This window comes from Mizuhopecten yessoensis, unplaced genomic scaffold (genome assembly GCF_002113885.1).
Source record: "Mizuhopecten yessoensis strain PY_sf001 unplaced genomic scaffold, ASM211388v2 scaffold931, whole genome shotgun sequence".
NCBI classification, from domain to species: domain Eukaryota; kingdom Metazoa; phylum Mollusca; class Bivalvia; order Pectinida; family Pectinidae; genus Mizuhopecten; species Mizuhopecten yessoensis.
The window spans coordinates 96,458-121,388 of NW_018403793.1; the positions used below are offsets into that span (position 1 = coordinate 96,458).

The 24,931-nt window shown below is 34.6% G+C and overlaps 3 protein-coding genes across 3 annotated transcripts in view; 1 reads left to right on the forward strand and 2 right to left on the reverse strand.

Annotated features, from left to right (window-relative positions):
- LOC110455663 overlaps positions 1-8,688 on the reverse strand; it is a 16,142-nt gene extending 7,454 nt beyond the window's left edge. The window contains exons 1-2 of the mRNA XM_021505920.1: positions 8,503-8,688; positions 822-966 (exon numbers count right to left, since the gene is read on the reverse strand). Of these exons, the coding sequence (XP_021361595.1) occupies positions 822-966; positions 8,503-8,554 (197 nt within the window). The 5' untranslated portion in view covers positions 8,555-8,688. The remainder of the gene's footprint in view (positions 1-821; positions 967-8,502) is intronic.
- A 4,934-nt stretch (positions 8,689-13,622) lies between these two features.
- LOC110455598 lies at positions 13,623-17,193 on the reverse strand. Its single transcript, XM_021505806.1, has 6 exons — positions 17,110-17,193; positions 15,969-16,185; positions 15,471-15,539; positions 15,142-15,279; positions 14,492-14,614; positions 13,623-14,030 (listed from the first exon to the last, which is right to left on the reverse strand). The coding sequence occupies exons 1-6, from the start codon at positions 17,153-17,155 to the stop codon at positions 13,982-13,984; spliced, it is 642 nt and encodes a 213-aa protein (XP_021361481.1). The 5' UTR covers positions 17,156-17,193; the 3' UTR covers positions 13,623-13,981.
- Positions 17,194-21,324: 4,131 nt separating this feature from the next.
- LOC110455608 (mucin-3A-like) lies at positions 21,325-24,528 on the forward strand. The gene is made up of 6 exons (XM_021505815.1): positions 21,325-21,441; positions 22,392-22,791; positions 23,106-23,174; positions 23,536-23,673; positions 23,960-24,061; positions 24,299-24,528. Exons 1-6 carry the CDS (start codon positions 21,390-21,392, stop codon positions 24,345-24,347), a joined length of 810 nt encoding a protein of 269 aa, XP_021361490.1. The 5' UTR covers positions 21,325-21,389; the 3' UTR covers positions 24,348-24,528.
- The last annotated feature ends 403 nt before the right edge of the window (positions 24,529-24,931 follow it).

Consider the following 24,931-nt stretch of genomic DNA (forward strand, 5'->3'; position numbering starts at 1 on the left):
TATATGTTACATTACACATTATACCTGTGATTTGTGTTAGAATTAAGGTTATATGCTACCTTATACATTATACCTGTGATTTGTGTTAGAATTAAGGTGATATACTACCTTATACATTATACCTGTGATTTGTGATAGAGTTGAGGATATAAGCTACCTTACACATTATACCTGTGATTTGTGTTAGAATTAAGGTTATATGCTACCTTACACATTATACCTGTGACCTGTGATAGAGATAAGGATATATGCTACCTTACACATTATACCTGTGATTTGTGTTAGAATTAAGGTTATATGCTACCTTATACATTATACCTGTGATTTGTGTTAGAATTAAGGTTATATGCTACCTCATATATTATACCTGTGATTTGTATTAATATTAAGGATATGCTACCTTAAACATCATAACTGTGATAAGTATTAGAGTTACCTCCCTTAACTGAGTGCTGTGTATACATGTATTCTTATTTCAAATGTTTAGTCAGTTCATTAACCTGTAAAAATCACCACTCGTACATTGCACATGTTTGTTCCGAGTCAGGAACGCTTTCCGAAAATACTGTTTCCATTTTGACAGACATTTACTGAAATGATTGCTCTCCTTCTGTGTTGGTATTGATGACATTAAGGTACAGTCAAGTTATTGATATTAACATTAAAACAATTCATTTGAAGAAGACATACGATCAGCACGAGATCGCAGTTTTTCCAATCTGTTTTACTTACGGTTAATTTTCCTTGAAATTTTTTATCAATCAATTTGATTTCAGAAGTTAAACAGCCATTAACTGATAAGATAGAATCAACGTACTTACAGTTCACACTTGTTTGGTATCATAGCGAAGGTAAGCTTTTTGTTTTCCTGTTCCACGGGAAATGTCGGGCACAAAGATTGAGAGGATTGTGGAGCTGATGTCGTAACCGATGCATTCTGGGAAGATACTGTTGTTTCGGTCATATCTGAAATAATGCGATATACATTATAATGAAAGGGGTACATTTATACATTTATGGGTTATTGTTCTATATTATAGGGTTATCAGTCTATATTATTGGGTTATCAGTCTATACTATTGGGTTATCAGTCTATATTATTGGGTTATCAGTCTATATTATTGGACAATCTGTCTATACTATTGTACTATCAGTATATACTCTTATACTATCAGTATATACTATTGTCCTATCAGTATATACTATTGGGATATCAGTTTATATTATTGGACTATCAGTCTATACTATTGGGATATCAGAATATACTATTGGGTTACATGTCTATACTATTGTACTATCAGTCTATACTATTGGGATATCAGAATATACTATTGGGTTACATGTCTATACTATTGGACTATCAGTCTATACTATTGTACTATCAGTCTGTACTATTGGACTATCTGTCTATATTATTGTACTATCAGTATATACTATTGGACTATCAGTCTATACTATTGGACTATCTGTCTATACTATTGTACTATCAGTATATACTCTTATACTATCAGTATATACTATTGTACTATCAGTATATACTATTGGGATGTCAGTCTATACTATTGATACTATTGGGTTATCAGTCTATACTATTGGGTTATCATTCTATACTATTGGGTTATCAGTATATACTATTGGACTATCAGTCAATACTATTGTACTATCAGTCTGATATCCCCATAGTATTGATTGATAACCCAATAGTATAGACTGATAGTCCGATAATATAGACTGATAACCCAATAGTTTCGACTGGTAACCCAATAATATAGACTGATAACTATATACTGATAGTACAATAGTAAAGACAGATAGTCCAATAGTATAGACTGATAGCCCAACAGTATATACTGATAGTCCAATAGTATAGACTGATATCCCAATCGTATATACTGATAGTACAATAGTATAGACTGATATCCCAATCGTATATACTGATAGTACAATAGTAAAGACAGATAGTCCAATAGTATAGACTGAAAGTACAATAGTACAGACTGATAGTCCATTAGTATAGACCGATAGTACAATAGCACAGACTGATAGTCCAATAGTATAGACTGATAGTCCATTAATATAGACTGATATCCCAATAGTGTATACTGATAGCCCAATAGTATATACTATAGTCCAATAGTATAGACTGAAAGTCCAATAGTACAGACTGATAGTCCATTAGTATAGACCGATAGTACAATAGCACAGACTGATAGTCCAATAGTATAGACCGATAGTACAATAGCACAGACTGATAGTCCAATAGTATAGACTGATAACCCAATAGTATCAATAGTATAGACTGACATCCCAATAGTATATACTGATAGTATAATAGTATATACTGATAGTATAAGAGTATATACTATTGTACTATCAGTATAGACTGATATCCCAATAGAATATACTGATAGTACAATAGTATATACTCTTATACTATCAGTATATACTATTATACTATCAGTATATACTATTATACTATCTGTCTATACTATTGTACGATCAGGCTGTGCTATTGGACTATCGGTCTATACTATTGGACTATCAGTATATACTATTGGACTATCTGTCTATACTATCGTACTATCAGTATATACTCTTATACTATCAGTATATACTATTGTCCTATCAGTATATACTATTGGGATATCAGTCTATACTATTGTACTATCAGTCTGTACTATTGTACTTTCAGTCTATACTATTGGACTATCAGTATATCCTATTGGACTATCTGTCTATACTATTGGACTATCAGTCTATACTATTGGGTTATCAATCAATACTATTGGGACATCAGTCTATACTATTGGGTTATCAATCAATACTATTGGGACATCAGTCTATACTATTGGGTTATCAATCAATACTATAGGGATATAAGACTGATGGTACAATAGTATAGACTGATAGTCCAATAATATAGACTGATATCCCAATAGTATAGACTGATAGTACAATAATATAGACTGATAACCCAATAGTTTAGACTGGGTTATCAGTCTATATTATTGGACAATCTGTCTTTACTATTGTACTATCAGTATATAGTTATCAGTCTATATTATTGGGTTACCAGTCTAAACTATTGGGTTATCAGTCTATATTATTGGGTTATCAGTCTATATTATTGGACTATCAGTCTATACTATTGGACTATCAGTATATACTATTGGGCTATCAGTCTATACTATTGGACTATCAGTCTATACTATTGGACTATCAGTCTATACTATTGGACTATCAGTCTATACTATTGGACTATCAGTCTATACTATTGGACTATCAGTCTATACTATTGGACTATCAGTCTATACTATTGGACTATCAGTCTATACTATTGGACTATCAGTCTATACTATTGGACTATCAGTCTATACTATTGGACTATCAGTCTATACTATTGGACTATCAGTCTATACTATTGGACTATCAGTCTATACTATTGGACTATCAGTCTATACTATTGGACTATCAGTCTATACTATTGGACTATCAGTCTATACTATTGGACTATCAGTCTATACTATTGGACTATCAGTCTATACTATTGGACTATCAGTCTATACTATTGGACTATCAGTCTATACTATTGGACTATCAGTCTATACTATTGGACTATCAGTCTATACTATTGGACTATCAGTCTATACTATTGTACTATCAGTATATACTATTGGGATATCAGTCTATACTATTGGACTATCAGTCTATACTATTGTACTATCAGTATATACTATTGGGCTATCAGTCTATACTATTGGACTATCAGTATATACTATTGGGCTATCAGTCTATACTATTGGACTATCAGTCTATACTATTGGACTATCAGTATATACTATTGGGCTATCAGTCTATACTATTGGACTATCAGTCTATACTATTGGACTATCTGTCTATACTATTGTACTATCAGTATATACTATTGTACTATCAGTATATACTATTGGGATATCAGTCTATACTATTGGACTATCAGTCTATACTATTGGACTATCAGTATATACTATTGGGCTATCAGTCTATACTATTGGACTATCAGTATATACTATTGGACTATCTGTCTATACTATTGTACTATCAGTATATACTATTGTACTATCAGTATATACTATTGGGATATCAGTCTATACTATTGGACTATCAGTCTATACTATTGTACTATCAGTATATACTATTGGGCTATCAGTCTATACTATTGGACTATCAGTCTATACTATTGGACTATCAGTATATACTATTGGGCTATCAGTCTATACTATTGGACTATCAGTATATACTATTGGGCTATCAGTCTATACTATTGGACTATCAGTCTATACTATTGGACTATCAGTATATACTATTGGGCTATCAGTCTATACTATTGGACTATCAGTATATACTATTGGGCTATCAGTCTATACTATTGGACTATCAGTATATACTATTGGGCTATCAGTCTATACTATTGGACTATCAGTATATACTATTGGACTATCTGTCTATACTATTGTACTATCAGTATATACTATTGTACTATCAGTATATACTATTGGGATATCAGTCTATACTATTGGACTATCTGTCTATACTATTGTACTATCAGTCTGTACTATTGGACTATCTGTCTATACTATTGTACTATCAGTCTATACTATTGTACTATCAGTATATACTATTGGGATATCAGTCTATACTATTGTACTATCAGTCTGTACTATTGGACTATCTGTCTATACTATTGTACTATCAGTCTGTACTATTGGACTATCAGTCTATACTATTGGACTATCAGTCTATACTATTGGACTATCAGTCTATACTATTGGACTATCAGTCTATACTATTGGACTATCAGTCTATACTATTGGACTATCAGTCTATACTATTGGACTATCAGTCTATACTATTGGACTATCAGTCTATACTATTGGACTATCAGTCTATACTATTGGACTATCAGTCTATACTATTGGACTATCAGTCTATACTATTGTACTATCAGTATATACTATTGGGATATCAGTCTATACTATTGGAATATCAGTCTATACTATTGTACTATCAGTCTGTACTATTGGACTATCTGTCTATACTATTGTACTATCAGTCTGTACTATTGGACTATCTGTCTATACTATTGTACTATCAGTCTATACTATTGGACTATCAGTCTATACTATTGGACTATCAGTCTATACTATTGGACTATCAGTCTATACTATTGGACTATCAGTCTATACTATTGGACTATCAGTCTATACTATTGGACTATCAGTCTATACTATTGGACTATCAGTCTATACTATTGGACTATCAGTCTATACTATTGGACTATCAGTCTATACTATTGGACTATCAGTCTATACTATTGGACTATCAGTCTATACTATTGGACTATCAGTCTATACTATTGGACTATCAGTCTATACTATTGGACTATCAGTCTATACTATTGGACTATCAGTCTATACTATTGGACTATCAGTCTATACTATTGGACTATCAGTCTATACTATTGGACTATCAGTCTATACTATTGGACTATCAGTCTATACTATTGGACTATCAGTCTATACTATTGGACTATCAGTCTATACTATTGGACTATCAGTCTATACTATTGGACTATCAGTCTATACTATTGGACTATCAGTCTATACTATTGGACTATCAGTCTATACTATTGGACTATCAGTCTATACTATTGGACTATCAGTCTATACTATTGGACTATCAGTCTATACTATTGGACTATCAGTCTATACTATTGGACTATCAGTCTATACTATTGGACTATCAGTCTATACTATTGGACTATCAGTCTATACTATTGGACTATCAGTCTATACTATTGGACTATCAGTCTATACTATTGGACTATCAGTCTATACTATTGGACTATCAGTCTATACTATTGGACTATCAGTCTATACTATTGGACTATCAGTCTATACTATTGGACTATCAGTCTATACTATTGGACTATCAGTCTATACTATTGGACTATCAGTCTATACTATTGGACTATCAGTCTATACTATTGGACTATCAGTCTATACTATTGGACTATCAGTCTATACTATTGGACTATCAGTCTATACTATTGGACTATCAGTCTATACTATTGGACTATCAGTCTATACTATTGGACTATCAGTCTATACTATTGGACTATCAGTCTATACTATTGGACTATCAGTCTATACTATTGGACTATCAGTCTATACTATTGTACTATCAGTATATACTATTGGGATATCAGTCTATACTATTGGGTTACCAGTTTATACTATTGGGATATCAGTCTATACTATTGGACTATCTGTCTATACTATTGTACTATCAGTCTATACTATTGGACTATCAGTATATACTATTGGACTATCAGTCTATACTATTGGACTATCAGTCTATACTATTGGGTTATCAGTCTATACTATTGGGTTATCAGTATATACTATTGGACTATCAGTCTATACTATTGGACTATCAGTCTATACTATTGGGTTATCAGTCTATACTATTGGACTATCAGTCTATACTATTGGGTTACCAGTCTATACTATTGGGTTACCAGTCTATACTATTGTACTATCAGTCTATACTATTGGGTTATCAGTCTATACTATTGGGTTATCAGTCTATAGTATTGGGTTACCAGTCTATACTATTGGACTATCAGTCTATACTATTGGGTTATCAGTCTATACTATTGGACTATCAGTCTATACTATTGGGTTACCAGTCTATACTATTGGGTTACCAGTCTATACTATTGTACTATCAGTCTATACTATTGGGTTATCAGTCTATACTATTGGGTTATCAGTCTATAGTATTGGGTTACCAGTCTATACTATTGGACTATCAGTCTATACTATTGGGTTATCAGTCTATACTATTAGACTATCAGTCTATACTATTGGGTTACCAGTCTATACTATTGGGTTACCAGTCTATACTATTGTTCTATCAGTCTATACTATTGGGATATCAGTCTATACTATTGGGTTATCAGTCTATACTATTAGACTATCAGTCTATACTATTGGGTTACCAGTCTATACTATTGGGTTACCAGTCTATACTATTGTACTATCAGTCTATACTATTGGGTTACCAGTCTATACTATTGGGGTATCAGTCTATACTATTGGGACATCAGTATATACTATTGGATTTTCAGTCTATACTATTGGACTATCAGTCTATACTATTGTACTATCAGTCTATACTATTGGGTTACCAGTCTATACTATTGGGTTACCAGTCTATACTATTGGGTTACCAGTCTATACTATTGGGGTATCAGTCTATACTATTGGGACATCAGTATATACTATTGGATTTTCAGTCTATACTATTGGACTATCAGTCTATACTATTGTACTATCAGTCTATACTATTGGGTTACCAGTCTATACTATTGGGTTACCAGTCTATACTATTGGGTTACCAGTCTATACTATTGGGGTATCAGTCTATACTATTGGGACATCAGTATATACTATTGGATTTTCAGTCTATACTATTGGACTATCAGTCTATCCTATTGGACTATCAGTCTATGCTATTGGGACATCAGTCTATATTATTGGGATATCAGTATAAACCTAGTCTACAAGTGTTGCAATACCAACTGTCTCCATATCCATATATGTCCTTAGCTAAATATCCATTTCTTGCTATATTTTAGCTGTGTTTCTTTTATTATAATGTATAATGTATTTAAGATGTACACCATATCATAAGTTAGGTGACTTGATAGAGACACACGACAGTAAAGATTCGAACTCGAAGACATCAAGAGACAGAGGAAATGCCAAATCAAAGGTCATACATATTGAGATCCCCATAGATTATCTGACAAGGCCAGTACATGTGTTGTGTACACGGTGTTGACACACGTAATAAACAACCTTCCTAGGATAGTCAGGGCCCACTGATGTCATTGTTAAAACTGTGTCACAACGAATAACATTGTAAACGTGTTATCATGGAAGACTAGCTATAAATAGCTGAGCGTATACGGAGACGTGATACATGTAGACTGGGACGTTATACAGGCTTTTATTTGAACAAGTCATTTCATAATATATACTAACATATCGGTTAAATGTATCTCCTACGCAAAAGAGTGACCCACATTAAAACGGTAAATATCTTTTTGAAAGATAATTTAGCAGTGAGTGTTTGATTAATTTGTCTGCATGTATTGAAGACACTTAGATATTTATCTACATATTATTATAATTAATAGTTTTAAAAGGGCGATAACTCTAACTTCTTGGCAAGCATATTATAGTTGGTGAATTTCCACGTCTTTGTTTTGGCAGAGCAGTTATGATATTATTGGTGTAAACTTGAATATTAACTGCTGAATGTGACAAATTAGCATTGTCACGGCTATTCTGACTACAGCAAATAAACAAGGCCACCTACTACAGTAGCTGTCAATAGGACCCCCACAACCACAATAAACAACCTTTCTCTTTTAAATACGATATTTGTACTTACATGTGTACACGACTATTATCCACACACCAAGTGTGATAACATTGCCAGTCATCGCTGTGATGTCTCTATGATCAGCTTGACCATCACCGTGTACCGTCTGGACACTGGGCAGTGTAGGATCTACTGGAGAGGGTCAGATTATTTCAATTCACAATACCTGTGTACATCCAGACACGGACGAATGATAAATGTAGGTTTAAAATTTAAGTGGGGCTCAGTATGGGATAATATATTTGAAAAGTCTATATATTTGTAAGATATAATGATGTCTCGGTTCTCCCTCTCCCTGTCAAAAACTATCCGAAATTTTATTATATATTTGGGTTTTTTAAATGCAGTGATACAGTCATTTTTCGGCATGCAATACAAGGTCCTGTATTTACAAAATCTTGTGTTACTTAAGTAGTCAGAACTCCTATTTAGACTAGAGCTCGTTGGTTGTTATCAATTGGTCAAATCATCGAATCGAAACTGAAAAAAGTTCCAAACATTTTAGCGCCGTTTTACGTTGTAATGATTCCGTCGTCGACGTTATTTTGTTGTTTACTTCCCGTGTGCGGAAAGTGAACTGAACGTCAATACGCAATAATGATGAACAAGGTTTTGTTGAAAATACAACATTCATATAATGAATGACTATATGTACAAGTATATGTAATAAAAGCTAGTTCCACACATATGTGTTCAGTTGACATCTGAGGAGATCGCACTCGTTCAATGCACAAACGGATACATTTCAATCAGGCTAAAGCCCCAGTGAAAAAACCCATTGTATTTCGTCCATGCATGACATGAACTCGTACGATCCGAGACGTCAGATGAACACTGTGTGTGGTATTGTCTAGATATCTAACAGTCTGTGTATAATCGGGGGTTTCCTCTATGGCTTCTCCTTAGTAGGAACAGTTTAGAAAAACATTGATCTGCTGCCTCCATTGTAACGTGGGTCTCCATCTTCCCTTTTCTGTCTTCCCTACTCTTCTGTTCAGTGGACCCAGACACCAGTCTTCTTATAACCAAGGACGTAGACCCAAAACAAAACAAACCAACCATGAGCTGTTTCTAATCGCGGTATGACATACCTTGTCGGCGATCACTGGCAGTGGTCAAGTAGGACCCTGAACACAATGTGACGGCTCGCCATGCTATCATAAGTGTAGTGACGGCTCGCCATGCTATTATAAGTGTAGTGACGGCTCGCCATGCTATTATAAGTGTAGTGACGGATCGCCATGCTATTATAAGTGTAGTGACGGCTCGCCATGTTGTTATAAGTGTAGTGACGGATCGCCATGCTATTATAAGTGTAGTGACGGATCGCCATGCTATTATAAGGGTAGTGACGGATCGGCATGCTATTATAAGTGTAGTGACGGCTCGCCCTGTTGTTATAAGTGTAGTGACGGATCGCCATGCTATCATAAGTGTAGTGACGGCCCGCCATGCTATTATAAGTGTAGTGACGGATCGCCATGCTATTATAAGTGTAGTGACGGATCGCCATGCTATTATAAGTGTAGTGACGGATCGCCATGCTATTATAAGTGTAGTGACGGCTCGCCATGCTATTATAAGTGTAGTGACGGCTCGCCATGCTATTATAAGTGTAGTGACGGATCGCCATGCTATTATAAGTGTAGTGACGGCTCGCCATGCTATTATAAGTGAAGTGACGGATCGCCATGCTATTATAAGTTTAGTGACGGCTCGCCATGCTATTATAAGTGTAGTGACGACTCGCCATGCTATTATAAGTGTAGTGACGGATCGCCATGCTATTATAAATGTAGTGACGGATCGCCATGCTATTATAAGTGTAGTGACGGATCGCCATGCTGTTATAAGTTTAGTGTTTGTGTATTGCGGCAGGAAGAGTCGTTCGATTTCCGAGTGAGAATACGGCGACGTCATTAAATGTTGGGATGTTTTGGTTAAATCCCTTGCCCTTTTTTACATCCTTATAAATTCATATTAGCCTTAATTTGACATGTATTCTCTATAAAGTATGCAATTTATACTACTTTATAGATTAAAGTTTGCTATTATGACGAGCTATATTCTACCAATGCGTGCCTTTACTCTTTAGATCATATAAGGAGTTGATAATTTATAAAGAAATGTGTCCTTTATCCTTGTTGAACATTTGTATCAGTTGGTTTCAATTTCGGCACATTTTGGTAAACCTATACAACCTTAATCTTACAATCTCATACATATTGATTCATAAACAAAAGTCAACAAAAAGTGGTTGTATTGCGTGAAAACAAAATCAATCAGAGATCTTATATCTCTTGTCTACGTCATTGGAGAATGGCATTTATCATGTACCTTTCACTTGTGCTGTATTTTTGACAGTAAAACATGTTTATGCGAAAACAATAAAGGTAAATTACCCCAAGGGCGCCCCAGGCTTACATATAACAACATAAACTATATACAATTCACGTGACGATGGGTTGCCTTAAGACACGCAGTGATGTATGGACAAACTAATGATTAGTGACGGGGCTAAACAGCAGGCACAAATACGTTTTTATTAAATCGAATGTCAGAGTTTGTCAACCGAGACACAAAAAGGCCGTATAAAACGAGACACAGAACTACTACATTTCAGTGAAACACGTTTCTTTTGTAAACTTACGGCCAATACACATAACATACCCAAGTCACTTACAATGTCAGCAACGAGTCGTTAATCGTGATGAAAAGTATGTTCATATGTACATGTCTGCTCCGGAATAGTTTCGTAAAAAATGTAATTGTAGCACCTGTTAGGTTAGCCAGACCTAAATGACCTGTCGTGTTGACCTTTATTCTGTATAGTCAGTCGGGCGATGGTTTTTTTTATGTATGTTTCCATTTCAGGTGTATCGAGAAAAAATTACAGTTGGTTGGATGCGATATTAAATTTTGACATTTTCATGATTCTTTAGATCCGAGGTAATGATTATACTCACTCAGAGCTTCTGAAACAAATGTTTGTATGGCGTAAGGGTCGGAAACTTAACACGCCTGCTGTATACACTAGGTAAACATGTAAAGTGCCTTTATCTAATATTTTGTAATTGTCACGTGTTTTCGCTTTGCAAATTCATTTCTACCGATTTGAGACTACCTAACAACTAGGTTGTGATAAAGCGGTATGTTATAAAACCTCTAATTATCATAATTATCATTTAAATAGATGTTAACATGGAAAACAATTGTTATTTTGTTATTTTGTTATTTTTTAGTGGTGCATTCTTAGTTACTTAACCTTTTTGGTAGCCTAGATTATTAATGTCTAACTATTACTATATTAATTATATTAGTACTAGTACTTGCACTGTACTTATAAATCTATTTCACCATAGAACCCAAATATAAAACATAAACGAGGAAGTGAACGAAATAATACATCTAACAACTCATTGTAAATTATCAAAATAAAATTTTGTCCTTTTGCGAAAAGGTTTATAAGTGAAATGCAAAAACTAGTATCAATAAAATTGTTCATCATGCGTGTGAAGTTTTATAGGGAAACATGATATTGGGAGTACACGTTTTTGTTTGGTATTGTGATCCTTGTTTGTTTTATATACACGAAGAATTAAAGAATATCAAAAAAGAAGAATTTCAACAGTTACGGAATGATTCAAATGCGATAAAAGTGCAATAGTATACAGTTCAATGAATTATATCTCAATTCTGTCAAATTAACTTGTTTCAAGTTTTGTACAGAGAGGTGTGTTAAATTCGTTAAGTATTCATTAAAGAATTGATGCAAAGACAAATACTATAGTGATCACAATATTGTCAATGGTATTGTACAAGCCATAAATTTTGTTACAGTTATTTTGACTTTTTTGATGGTAATATGTTATAAAACGGGGAAATATCTGTACGAAACATACAACTAAAGTAGCTATACTATGCTGGCCTTCAAAACAAAGTGAATAAATGCAAATAGTGGGAACGTCCTATGTAACTAACGGTGGGCATAACTCCAACTTCACGAATACTTCCTAAGCTGTCTTAAGTACCAAGTTCTGTGGACGAAACGACAGTGGACGACTTTAAGATAATATTGTATTTTTTCGATTTCTAACTTGATACACATGTAAGAGTCATTGTTCAGTTAAGAATGAAATTAAACTGAATAAAATCAGATGAGAAATAACACATGTCCAGCAATCTGCAATGATACAATAAATATCTAAATAGTCTCCAAGAGGTGATGCGTTATTTAGCGTGTTGGTCTAAACAGGATATACACGTCGAGAATTTGTAACAGTAGGTATGATGTAATCTATCCTAATAGATCAACACTCAAGATAACGCATTCCCCATTGAAGGTATCGTTAAAGCGTGGAAAGCTTTCGATGTCGGAAATCGGCCCAACTTTTCGTAGGAAAATTGTACAATTCTTGTGGATATTTAAAAAAAAATAATCTTCGTATCGAAGAGAAGAACGACTTATCTTTTGGGACCCCTTACATCCGTTTCGTCTAACACTCTACCTGCCTCAACTCCAATTTCGGGATCAGCAAAGACTGGCCCATACATTCAAAATTAATAATAGAGATATCGGACAGAAAAAGCACCACCACCAACAACAACAATAGTACTGTATCTGTTTCAGACAAATGGATTACCCCATACACTGATGTACTTTTTATCACGGAATCAGCCGAACTTCTTGTTACAATTTATCTGACGCTATCACTGCACCACAATTAACATCTTCTGCACTACGCACATTGATATTTCATTCCCTTAAATCAATTTCTGAATTTGCAAAAAATAAAAGCGTGTATGCAAAAGCTTTTTGTATGCCGAACCCGGTATGGTAGAATAATCTATAATACAAATAGATCTCATGATATTTGTTGACAGTTTCGTTATTTTTACGCACTTAAAAGTTAGCACGGAGACAAGTGTTACGGTTACGTCAACCTAAACATTTACACAACGCCGTTATTTTCCTAAGTAAAAACACGGAAACTCCACAAGCGATAATTTATACTTTCACATAGTAAAATAAAACATTAAACTCTATTGGTACAGGTATGTTGTTGTTTACATTAGTGTAATTGTAAGTGATTTACCAAAAAACTTAAAAACAAAAACGTATTTGGTATTTCTATTTAATTGTTCTCACAACAGTAATAATATACACAAACATTTAATTACAAAAGTCATCTGGTCCAGCTACATCGGGCGTCAGTGAGTAACGACACATTCGTTCTCACTTGACGATTTTTATTATTAATATTCCTATCTCTACACATTTAAAATAAATATAAAATGGATTTTGACTCGTTTATTGTATGATTGAACTACTGAAGCTCAACCAACTGAGTCTGACTGTCACACAAACACACATTTACACTTGTACTATACACAACCATGTTAGTCTTCAGACAAAAGTCGGTTACATCAGGAGGTCATACAGTTATACAGTAATAGAGGATTTCTTCTATGTTTCATGTTGACTAAGTTAATACACAACTTCATCCAGGTATTCGTAGGCGGGGACAAACGTGTGTCTGTAATGAAAGTAAACCAAATAATTAAAACACATATAACCGAGAAATAAGCGGCGATAAGTCTATTCACGGTTAAAATACCCGGATTTTACTCTCAAATTTATCCTTAATTGAGAGAAGTTATGAATGTGCATCTTAATAGAGTCTTGATGATATTACCTTACCTCCTGGTTTTAAATAGGCCAAATGATAGAGGAAATGAGGATAAATATCAAGTGACGTTTTATTGGGCAGCCCCAATCTAGCTTTCCCCTCTGGTATGTACGTATGTTAGAGCAGTAATGCAGCTCGCGTAACGTCGTTTATTTTAACTATGACGCTGCTATGACGTCATATCTTACACTGTGTATGTCTAAGCTTCTATGACGCCATTTTTTAACACTACTATATGTATCCTGTGACGTCATAATTTTAGACTACACATGCCTTAGAAGTCATATATCAGAGATGGCGTAACGTACCTCGGGTTTTTGGGGCGTTTGCCTGGTCGTTTGCCTGGTCGTTTGCCCTGTTTCTTGCCTTTCTTCTGTCCCGGCGAACGTGGAGGAAAAGCTTCGTTTTTCTGTTTCTGTATTTTCAGTAGCCTATAAAAGACACAATGATAAAAAATGTAATACTGAAATACTATGCACTTAAACTAGTTTATGATACAATGAAGTTGTATTGTCTTTGTTTTTTGGTTAAATCAAATAAATGTAAGTCTTTATTGTTTAGCTATATGTACGACCTGCTATATAGAATCTAAAATACAAATGTATACTGATAAATACAAATGTATACTGATAAATACAAATGTATACCGATAAATACAAATCAGGATATTCGTGCACCGTACTTGGTAAAGTTAATTGAATGTAAGCTCACCTCGGGGTATTGCTACATTTCTAGCGATAATTATATAACCACCGGCTAGTGTTATTTTTGCGGAGATGAAGTCGAGATTTTAATGTTATGTAATATAGATAATGGTTGTGGTATTGAAGTCATAAATTGACCTTACCCGTCCGCGTAACTCCCAAATTTAAATGATCGTAAAATACATATTATAGAGTACCATCCCTGTTTACTGGTCTCAGTGTATACAGTATAAAACATGTTCCTGTGTACTTACATTTGACATTCATTGACCACCGTATCCACGAAGACGAAGGGTCCAAGTGACCGGGTAGGTAAAGACTCACACGTGATTGGCTGACCGTTCTCTTCCGCCATCACAGTCCTGAAGCTCACTACTGGCCTCCTTATCACGCTGGGTAAATATATATATGACGTCATGAAATAGCTGTATAGATTGTCATCAATTAGCTTAATGATGCACACCTACAGCACAAAATTATAATGAACAATTCACCGCTTAACGTTTAATAAATACAATTCATACAAGCGTAGTTGAGAAAGCATACACATATGTTAATTATATTTCCAAGTACATGTACTCACTTTTTTCCTCGCTTGAACATCTTAATGATCTTTAACGGAGGCAGCGTTACAGTTGCTACGGTAACTACCCTGCAAACAAAAATAAAAATCTCCAATATTGTTTTTATTTGTGTATTTATTCAGTGATGCAGTAGACGCTGAACCTGTCGAAGGATTCACTGATCATATGCGCGTGCGAGCATCTTGGCATTCATTGAAATATAAACTACAGCATCAATCCAATTCGAAATTTCACAAACATGGAATACTGTGACGAGTCGAGATTGTTTTTGTAATAAAGCTTTTTACAATATAAACAGTGTTATAGAAAAGCTTAATGAAGTTTTAGAATGTCGTCATTTTGTAATATTGGCATAATGGTTCTATTGATCAAACTTCGGAGAGACAATGATTGAAATGCCGTTACATTTTGTAGTAGCGACATTTGATTTATAACACCAGTATATATATTTTTATTATTATTTAAAGCTTCTGTTCACAATAAATATTGATACGTACATTTCACAGCGACCATCTACATATGGAACATATAGAGTCTGGTTCTCCTGTCGGTTATCAAACCGTGGACAGGAAGTGACGTTGTTAAGGACCTCCGTTACAACATCATCAGCACCAACTGGTGTTGACCCAGAGGTTGTACTAGCTTCATTTCTAGCCGGGGATCTGGTCGTGACGGACGGAGATATCACGGTGGCGGCTTTAGACAACTGGATACCTGGAGTAAAAATTTGATTATGTATCAACTATCAACTTTTCTCAACTTAAATAACTGTTATATGATTTTGAATTCAGTTTGTAGTTTCTATTCGAAATCACCAAGTCAAATTAACCGGAGGAACACAAGACGATAAGTTACTTTTCAGAAACGAACTATCAAATCTATTATGATGCCAGAAAAAACAGTTTCCAACGCGAAAGCAGTTATATCCAGTGGTGTTTGATCCTTAACGCGAAACTTCCATTTTGTATGAAATGTAAAATAGTATTGAAATTTCAAAAGTTAAATGACTGTAGAGGGATTAAAAATATCACTTAGAGAAAAAAAATAGTAAATATATTGAATTATACAAATATTTATCAGAACATTGCATTTTAAAACATCTTCTTTAACGCTTTGATCTACTGTGCCCCGACTTGAATGTTTGAACGTTCTTACTGACCCTAAACTCAAATGCGATTAAATAAACAGCGGCAGTGATGTTTCAGATTCGTTATTGTTTATCTACTTATGTTGTGCGTCATCCGTTAAAGATAGAAAGGTTATAACAAACCTTATATACCCTACGTACAGTGAGTATGAATGGTATCTTAACAGGTCGACCTTTAACATATTGGCTACAGAGGTTATACGTATGTCTACGCTTGGGATCGAACCTGGTACCTCAGGTCTAATAGTCTGACACTTTACCAAATGAAATTCTCCCTTGCCAAGATGGAAGGAGCGGGTGGTATTTTACATAAAGACCTTTTACCTTACTACACCTGCCTCTAACTATTTACATGTCCCCGTACATACGTGGTATGTCTATAAAACAAGACAGGTCTCCGTGGTATGGCCTTCTCTAACACGTCGACATATTCTTGAATACCTGTTTTAGCGAAATTTTCATCAATCACTTAAAAATACCTGGCTACTTACATACAGATCCGATAACTAGTAGGCCGATAATATAGAACTTGTCCATTTTGATTTGATCTGCTGCTAGACGTCCAAATATACGGTCAGTTCAGGAAAATCTGTACCGATTTGGACAATAGTTTGATCTTATATAGGCAACTGGACACTCCAAAAATATGTAAATATAAAAAAATAAACAAAATATGACGTCAAGATTGTTTTTCTGTTTAATGCAAATACAGATGAATACGTCACCACTAGCCGAGAATATGTTGACCATGAACCCATTACATTAGGGGCCACAATTTACTTTAAAATATTTATTTGTCGATATGAATGGATTAAAAAAGTTTATAACATTTTATTATATTTAGTTGGAATACACATGAATTTAAGAATATTACATTTCGGTGTACATTTCATGAAAGATCTCCTATTTTACATTTTTGGTAGCACCGTTTCCCCGTTTGGCCTCAGTGAAGAGCCGTTTGACTGTCTCGGGATGACCATTATTGTCAGGCGAGGAGTGGGAGGGATATCAATCATCCTTAGTTTCAACGTATACTGACTGACCACTGTACTGGTCAACTCGTCCAAACGTACATTTACGTCCAGCAATAACTACACACCTAAATTAACTGCAATCCATGACGGTAAACATGATACAGTCCGTACATAAGTTAGATACCTGTGTATTATAGTGGGAGTTTTGTCACGTCGATATCAGTCAAAAAGTTCATTTTATAGGTAATTTAAAATTGATACCTTCCACAGTTTAAACGCATTCACTTCACATCAGTTACTCAGTATTGGTATTGTCTTTTCTTTTGCATTTTTGACCTTTTAGTTAGGAAAGGCTTTTGTAATCCATTCCTTCCGCAATTTCAGCCAGATTCACTTCAACTCCGATACACACTGTATTAGTATGACATTTTTTCTTGCAGCTAAAACAGCTTTTGAAATCAACTCCTTGCATTGTTTTGTTTGATTCACTTCAAATCGACATAAAAGTCACAAAGACTGAAATAAGAAATTATCTAATTTGAATCTAGTTTATCTCAATGCCATAACTATGTGCCGTACAACTAACATTGTTTCATTTCTCTCTTTTTATTTTTGCGTAAAAAAAATGTTTTTTTTTGTTTCTTTACAATCATCACCCTTTCGTGAATAATCGTTGCTCTCGTCGGGAATCTCTCTTCCTTTTTTGTTGCCTTATGTCTCTCTTATCTTTGTCTTTTTTTTCTCAATCAGTTTCTACTTTTTAACCAAACTATCCCCCAATCCCCATTCAATTAATTCCAGTCAATATATTGTAAATTAATTTTTCTATGTGGAAATGTATGCAAGTTATATCTGTGAACCAAATTTTTGCATTAATGATCAACTGCTTATTTAAACAAATAAAAAAATAAATTGGAAAGACACATTTAGCTCAATTCAAAGCCTTTTTGCAGAGCAGAGGTGCATCAAATATTGGATGAATTTTGAATACGTCTTGAACGTATACTTAATTAAGAGAATGTTGATGTAAAGGAACGTAGACTATTTAGTCCGACCTCAGACAATTCCTCATGCATATGATTGTCTGGATTTAATAAACAAAAAAAATGAAAATAATGCCGTACATAATGTTTTACCGGCCGTCAAAGCTGCTTCTTTGAACAAAATCTAATAAACATGGAAATTTTCCCGATACCAATTTTAGGCTGTTGATTTACCTTTTGCTTTGGTTTGTGTATTTGGCTACATGTGTGTCGTTCATTTAATGATAAAGGCTATGCCCGGTTGTCTACGTTAGATTTAACTAATTATTGTAAAGGTATTCATCATATATTAAAATCATTTTACACATACAAAAAAATATAGAGTAGTGTTTATGAAATACACGTGTGTATTAACACTGTGTCAATCAAAGCTCCACTAATCCCTCTTATAATTGGCCAGTATGCATTACTTACTGGCGTTAACGTAGATAGTTACGTAACTAACACCATGACACTTCTAGTGAGTAGCATTTTATTAGAGACGCATACCTTGATGCTTGAATGTTTCTGTTAAGGTAGAAGTGTAGACAGTGTTGGAATATCCAATCCTAATGGATGCTTCTACAGCGTAATGGAAGGCTCATTCTTCTTTATGTCTCCCGCCTTTTGCTTGATTAACATTTTGTACAATAATATTCCATATAGATGAATCCTTTTTACGTGTAAACCATATCGAATAAAATGTATATTTAATGATAATCCGTAGATATTTCTATGTACAAACATATACTATGCAGGCTTTTGGAGTTTCGCAAAGACTATCATTCTTTATGTAAGGACACGTATTCAAACAGTAAATGTCGATTTTCTCTTCAATACAACCGTAATTCTGAACAACCTTAGTTTGTGTGTATACTTCAGCTCTACCACGTCCCTGTTCGAATGGTGTCCATTTTTAAGAGATTTTTTTATTGAAAGACACGCATCGGGGATTGATATTTGATATACATGTGAACGAGGACATTGGTGAAATCCTTGAGCTTTATTTGAATTTCTGCGTGTTTTTGTAATTGACCTAAATTGCGACACGATATTATCGTTTGGATAAATTCTCTTGAATATCAAATCTCGTGTCGTATGGTAACTCAAACCGCATGAGTAGGTATCTGTACCTGACCCGCTTCACCTAATGTCACACAGGGAATAGCTACTAATACAACACCTAATGTCACACAGGGCATAGCTACTAATACAACACCTAATGTCACACAGGGCATAGCTACTAATACAACACCTAATGTCACACAGGGCATAGCTACTAATACAACACCTAATGTCACACAGGGCATAGCTACTAATACAACACCTAATGTCACACAGGGCATAGCTACTAATACAACACCTAATGTCACACAGGGCATAGCTACTAATACAACACCTAATGTCACACAGGGCATAGCTACTAATACAACACCTAATGTCACACAGGGCATAGCTACTAATACAACACCTAATGTCACACAGGGCATAGCTACTAATACAACACCTAATGTCACACAGGGCATAGCTACTAATACAACACCTAATGTCACACAGGGCATAGCTACTAATACTATAAAGTCGGCGTATACATTGAGTAAACTGCAGAATCTTATCATTTTCAATTCTGTTTGGCCTTTTGAAATCCTCTCGCAATTACAGCATATCATCGCACATCACCACAATACAAAGTTTTGATAATTGCTAATCAATTAAAATAAGACCACTCTTCTTATTACTTATCATAGGCGCCGCTTTATTTTTAATTCTGTTGAATTTAAAGTTCCGTTTGCTCGGTGGAGTTTTAACTAAAATGTCCAAAAACAAAGTTGCAACCCTTATTGTGATGCCTTATCAGGACAAGATAAAATCCATAAAAGGGTTTATTTGCCGCACATTTACAAAAAGGTTTTTCATTTCCTTTATAAAAATTAAAGAATAGCAGAACACTTAATTTGAAAGAGATATAATTTAAAAAAATAATCGAAATAATAAAACAATTAAAAATATTTCATTAATTCGTCAGCCAATTTTCAGTCGAGCTATTTACGCCAAAACCCATATCTTTGCTTTATGATTTTGTAAACAGAGTTTTGCAGCATGTTGGGTAGTAAACGAGCTAACGTCTCCCAGCGGCGTGGGATGAACCTCGGAAAACAGATAAGGATAAATATATATGTAAGACCTTTGTATTACCGATAGTTTGTATATATGTTCCGTAGGTACCTTTAGATTCGGACAGAGTACTAGACAGTGTTGACCGATACAATACTAATGTGTCGACCATGAGTGATGACCTTATACTACTCGCGTCACAAAGTGACCACGGTATGAGACAGTTATAGGAATGGACTATCATACTTGCATAAAGGCCCCTAAAGGGGAAAATAATTAAGTTTGCACACACTCAACAAAATATATCATACAATATTTAGCCAAGGACATGTAAAATTGATATATTTATACAATACAATAAATAACAATGGGTTATGGAAACAATCAATTGTTCCAGTTAAAAATTAAACGGTAACATTAAAAGTCTGTCTGGCCCCTGCTGGTGGCCTCTTTTGTTTATGGTCATCACATGTATAGTTCATGCAGACGTCACAGTAAAACACGCAAACACAACTTGACGTCAAAAATATTGTTTTTGTCAATTTTGTGTGATTTTGGAGTGTTCAGCAAGCTATATAAGATCAACGATTGTCCGAAGTGGTGTAGACCTCTAAACTGACCACAGCTAGTAACTGGGCATACACCAACTGACCACTTACAATGGACAAGTTCTATATCATCGGGGCTTGTGTGCTGGCTATCGGATCTGTGTGTAAGTAGACATATCATTGATGTATTTCATGTCTGCAACAAGAATGACGGTATCGAAACGATAATTATTATCGTAATAACATAAAACGTTTGTTTGTAATTTTCTAAGGTGCTAAAATTGTACAAACAAAATAATCAAATAATGATAGTGAGCAGAAATAGCATCGACATTTAAAAAAACCTGATGTTTCAATTCGAAAACACAGCAGATGTTTCCTTTGACGCTTACATGTACACGAGACAACACCGTCAAGGGAATCTCTGTTGAAAAACATCTCACTGGTTGTATAACGTCAAACCTTATTTACATGATAACATTGCTTAGATAATAATAGTGAAATAAGCTATAATTGATTTGGACTCGAATGCATACTTATCTCGGATACAATTTTAAGCAATGGAGAATGGTGCATCTGAAGTCTAACAAATGTACAAATATAAAATATGTTAGGCTTCGTGGCAATACTGGCTTGTTTCTGTTGGAATGCAAGCTGTCATTGTTCATATTCAGCCTGAACTCAAGATCGTTATACGATATCAGTTCTTTAAGATGATTCCATAAAATGGTTAATTGTCTAAATTTCATTGAGAATTTAGATTTTTTTAGAAAATAATGGAAAGCTGAACGTCGTGCTCTTCATTGAATATGAATAGTTATCACAGCTGATACCATCAGTTTATGTGAACGTGGAAATCAATTTGGCATTTCATGCATATTTTCTTTTTTAGTCAAGATATTGAACTGACAAATACTGCAACTACTCTGTCACCAACAGTAATAACAAGATCAGTTCTAGAAACATTTGTATTGCACACTACCTATTACACATTAGATGCATACAAGTCATGGTTTGACATGATACAACATTTACAAAATCTAAAAGAAACCGCTTAATTTAACTATATTCTATTCTTTCATAATCTGACGTAGATTTATTTGTTTTATATTAGGCATTCAACTGTCAAATGGCGCCACTACCTCGTTTCCCCCAGTAACGACTGGATCTCAAACAGAAGTTACAGATGGCGCCACTACCTCGTCCCACCCAGTAACGACTGGATCTCAAACACATGCTACAGATGGTGCCACTACCTCGTCACCCCCAGTAACGACTGGATCTCAAACACAGGCTACAGATGGCGCCACTATCTCGTCTCCCTCAGTAACGACTGGATCTCAAACACAGGTTACAGATGGCGCCACTATAACTTCCGGTATTACCGTATCAACGCCACCTAGCGTCACTGATGTTATAACTGACGTCCTTAATAACGCCACCTGTCCACGGTTTACTAGCCGTCTGGAGAACGACACACTGTATGTGTCATACGTGGAGGGTCGCTGTGAAATGTAAGTACAGATGTATTTATCTTAATGTCTAAAATGTCAAATGTTTTTTATAAATACTCAAGGTCACTGTTATTGATTTGAATGAAATGTATTGTTCAGGTGAGAATCAAAATGATTTATTAGTCCAAATGTATTACACTATTTTCCTTTAATTTGATAAGAATCACATTTACCATTTACCACATGGAATTATCATTCTAATGATTATAAATACTGACAGGTCTATAACGTGTGATGATGATTAATTTATAAATTATTATTAATCCATGTAATTAAGACATCATTTTGAGAATATCATTTATCATTCTTTCCAGGGTTGTGACCGTAGACAAAATATCACTGCCTCCGTTAAAATTGGTTTCGCTATTGAGACGTCGGAACAGGTGAGTTGACATTGCACTGGGGAGATGATTACAACAGTAGACTTCCTATCTAAATGAATAAAAAAAAATCTACAAGAGGTAGTTCAGCTTCACAGAAACGTTTCTGTTGACGAACAACAGTGAAGGAGCGAACTTCATAAGTTTTCTTTAGATACACCATATGCACCTTATACACCTTATTTTTATCATATTTCAAATTAATTAAGTAGTCAAGTATTGAATGTGATCAATTCTCGCCAGATAAAAAAACAAAGCATTTCTTTTTCTATTCGCACATGTCCATGAGGTTTGTTCCACTAAGTCCTTCAGTCACATTTACTGAAGCCTGACCTTTATTTCTATGTGAACTTTCCTTACACAGGGTGATTAGAAGGCCAGCTGTAAGCTTCAGACCTGTAGTCATGGAAGAGAACGGTGAGCCAGTCACGTGTGAGTCTCTACCTACCCGGTCATTGGGACCCTTCGTCTTTGTGGATTCCGTGATGGATGTCTGTCAGGTGTAAGTATTGACTCACGTATCAGTATTGTTTTGTCTAAATGATTGACTCAACAGGCGTAGGACAAATTGCAACATAGTGGTCGTCCACTCTCCTCAGACAGAAATCCCATAATCCCAATAAAGAATACAGTACGATAAATAGTTACAACTAATCGAGATGTCTTTTGAAACCTCTTATATAAAACTGAAAACGACTGTCTCGAAGTATTGTAAACAAGGTTAAAACATTGTAGAAATGACGATTCCTGCCTTTACTAATCCAAATCCAAATGTTGCCCATTGATAGGCTACTGAAAATACAGAAACAGAAAAACGAAGCTTTTACGCCACGAGTACCGGGACAGAATAGACCAGGAAAACAGGAAGGAAAGCGACCAAGAGAACCAAGGTATTTTTAATTATTTCAGTAGCTTAATAAATCATAACCTGTATATCTGTTATCCATATCACCCAATTCTGGAACATACTATATTTTCCGATTTGAACCCTGAATAATGGCCGCGGCGTTTGCATGTCTAGTACCTTTTACCATGTTATTTGGAGGAGAGATTTTAATAGTCTCGCAGCGAATGATATTGTCGCTTTTGATAATATGATATTAATCATTTGCCTTTTGTTGTTATAGGTTCACGTTTCTCCCTGCATTGGAATACCTGGATGAAGTGATATATTAAGGGAAATGACAGTGAATGAAATCCTCTATTTTCAAGTGATCTACAAAATGTATTTAACTTTTGTCTGGGGACAAACTTTGTTGTAAAAAATGTAAATAATTGTGTTGGTTTAATCGGTTGTTGTTATTTCCTGTTACGTAATATTTTATGAGAAAAATAAATATAAACATTAAACAATCAATGTCTTGTTGTTCTACTTTTATATGTCATGGCTAAATAGTTTCAGGATCAGTAGAACATGGGACTTGAATTATACAGATTATATTTGTAACGGTATGTTTGACGATGGAACACATTTAATCAAACAATGATGAAACTATAATTTATGACATCGTAAAAGTTTTTTATATCAGAACTATTAGAGGAGAAAATTCTCAATATTTTGGAAAGAAATATTTATTCTTGATAAGAAAAAGGCTTTAATTGAATAGTTAAGTAATGTGATATCGGTACTTCTCTGGGTTCTGTTGTATCAGAATTCAGGCCATGTTCCGATATATTTACATTAGTGATTTTTTCATTGCAAAAAGAACGAAAAAATACAACGAAATAATAATGTTTAGTGTGTTTCAAACATATTCATA

Excerpts from the sequence above, each read along its gene's own strand:
- LOC110455608 (XM_021505815.1), top strand. The coding sequence starts at position 21,390 with ATGGACAAGTTCTATATCATCGGGGCTTGTGTGCTGGCTATCGGATCT. Across the intron at positions 21,442-22,391 it reads GCTGGCTATCGGATCTGTGT|GCATTCAACTGTCAAATGGC; the intron begins GTAAGTAGACAT and ends GTTTTATATTAG. Across the intron at positions 22,792-23,105 it reads GTGGAGGGTCGCTGTGAAAT|GGTTGTGACCGTAGACAAAA; the intron begins GTAAGTACAGAT and ends CATTCTTTCCAG.
- LOC110455598 (XM_021505806.1), bottom strand. The coding sequence starts at position 17,155 with ATGGACAAGTTCTATATTATCGGCCTACTAGTTATCGGATCTGTAT. Across the intron at positions 15,540-15,968 it reads GTAGATGGTCGCTGTGAAAT|GGTAGTTACCGTAGCAACTG; the intron begins GTACGTATCAAT and ends TTTTGTTTGCAG. Across the intron at positions 14,031-14,491 it reads AAACGCCCCAAAAACCCGAG|ACACACGTTTGTCCCCGCCT; the intron begins GTACGTTACGCC and ends CTTTCATTACAG.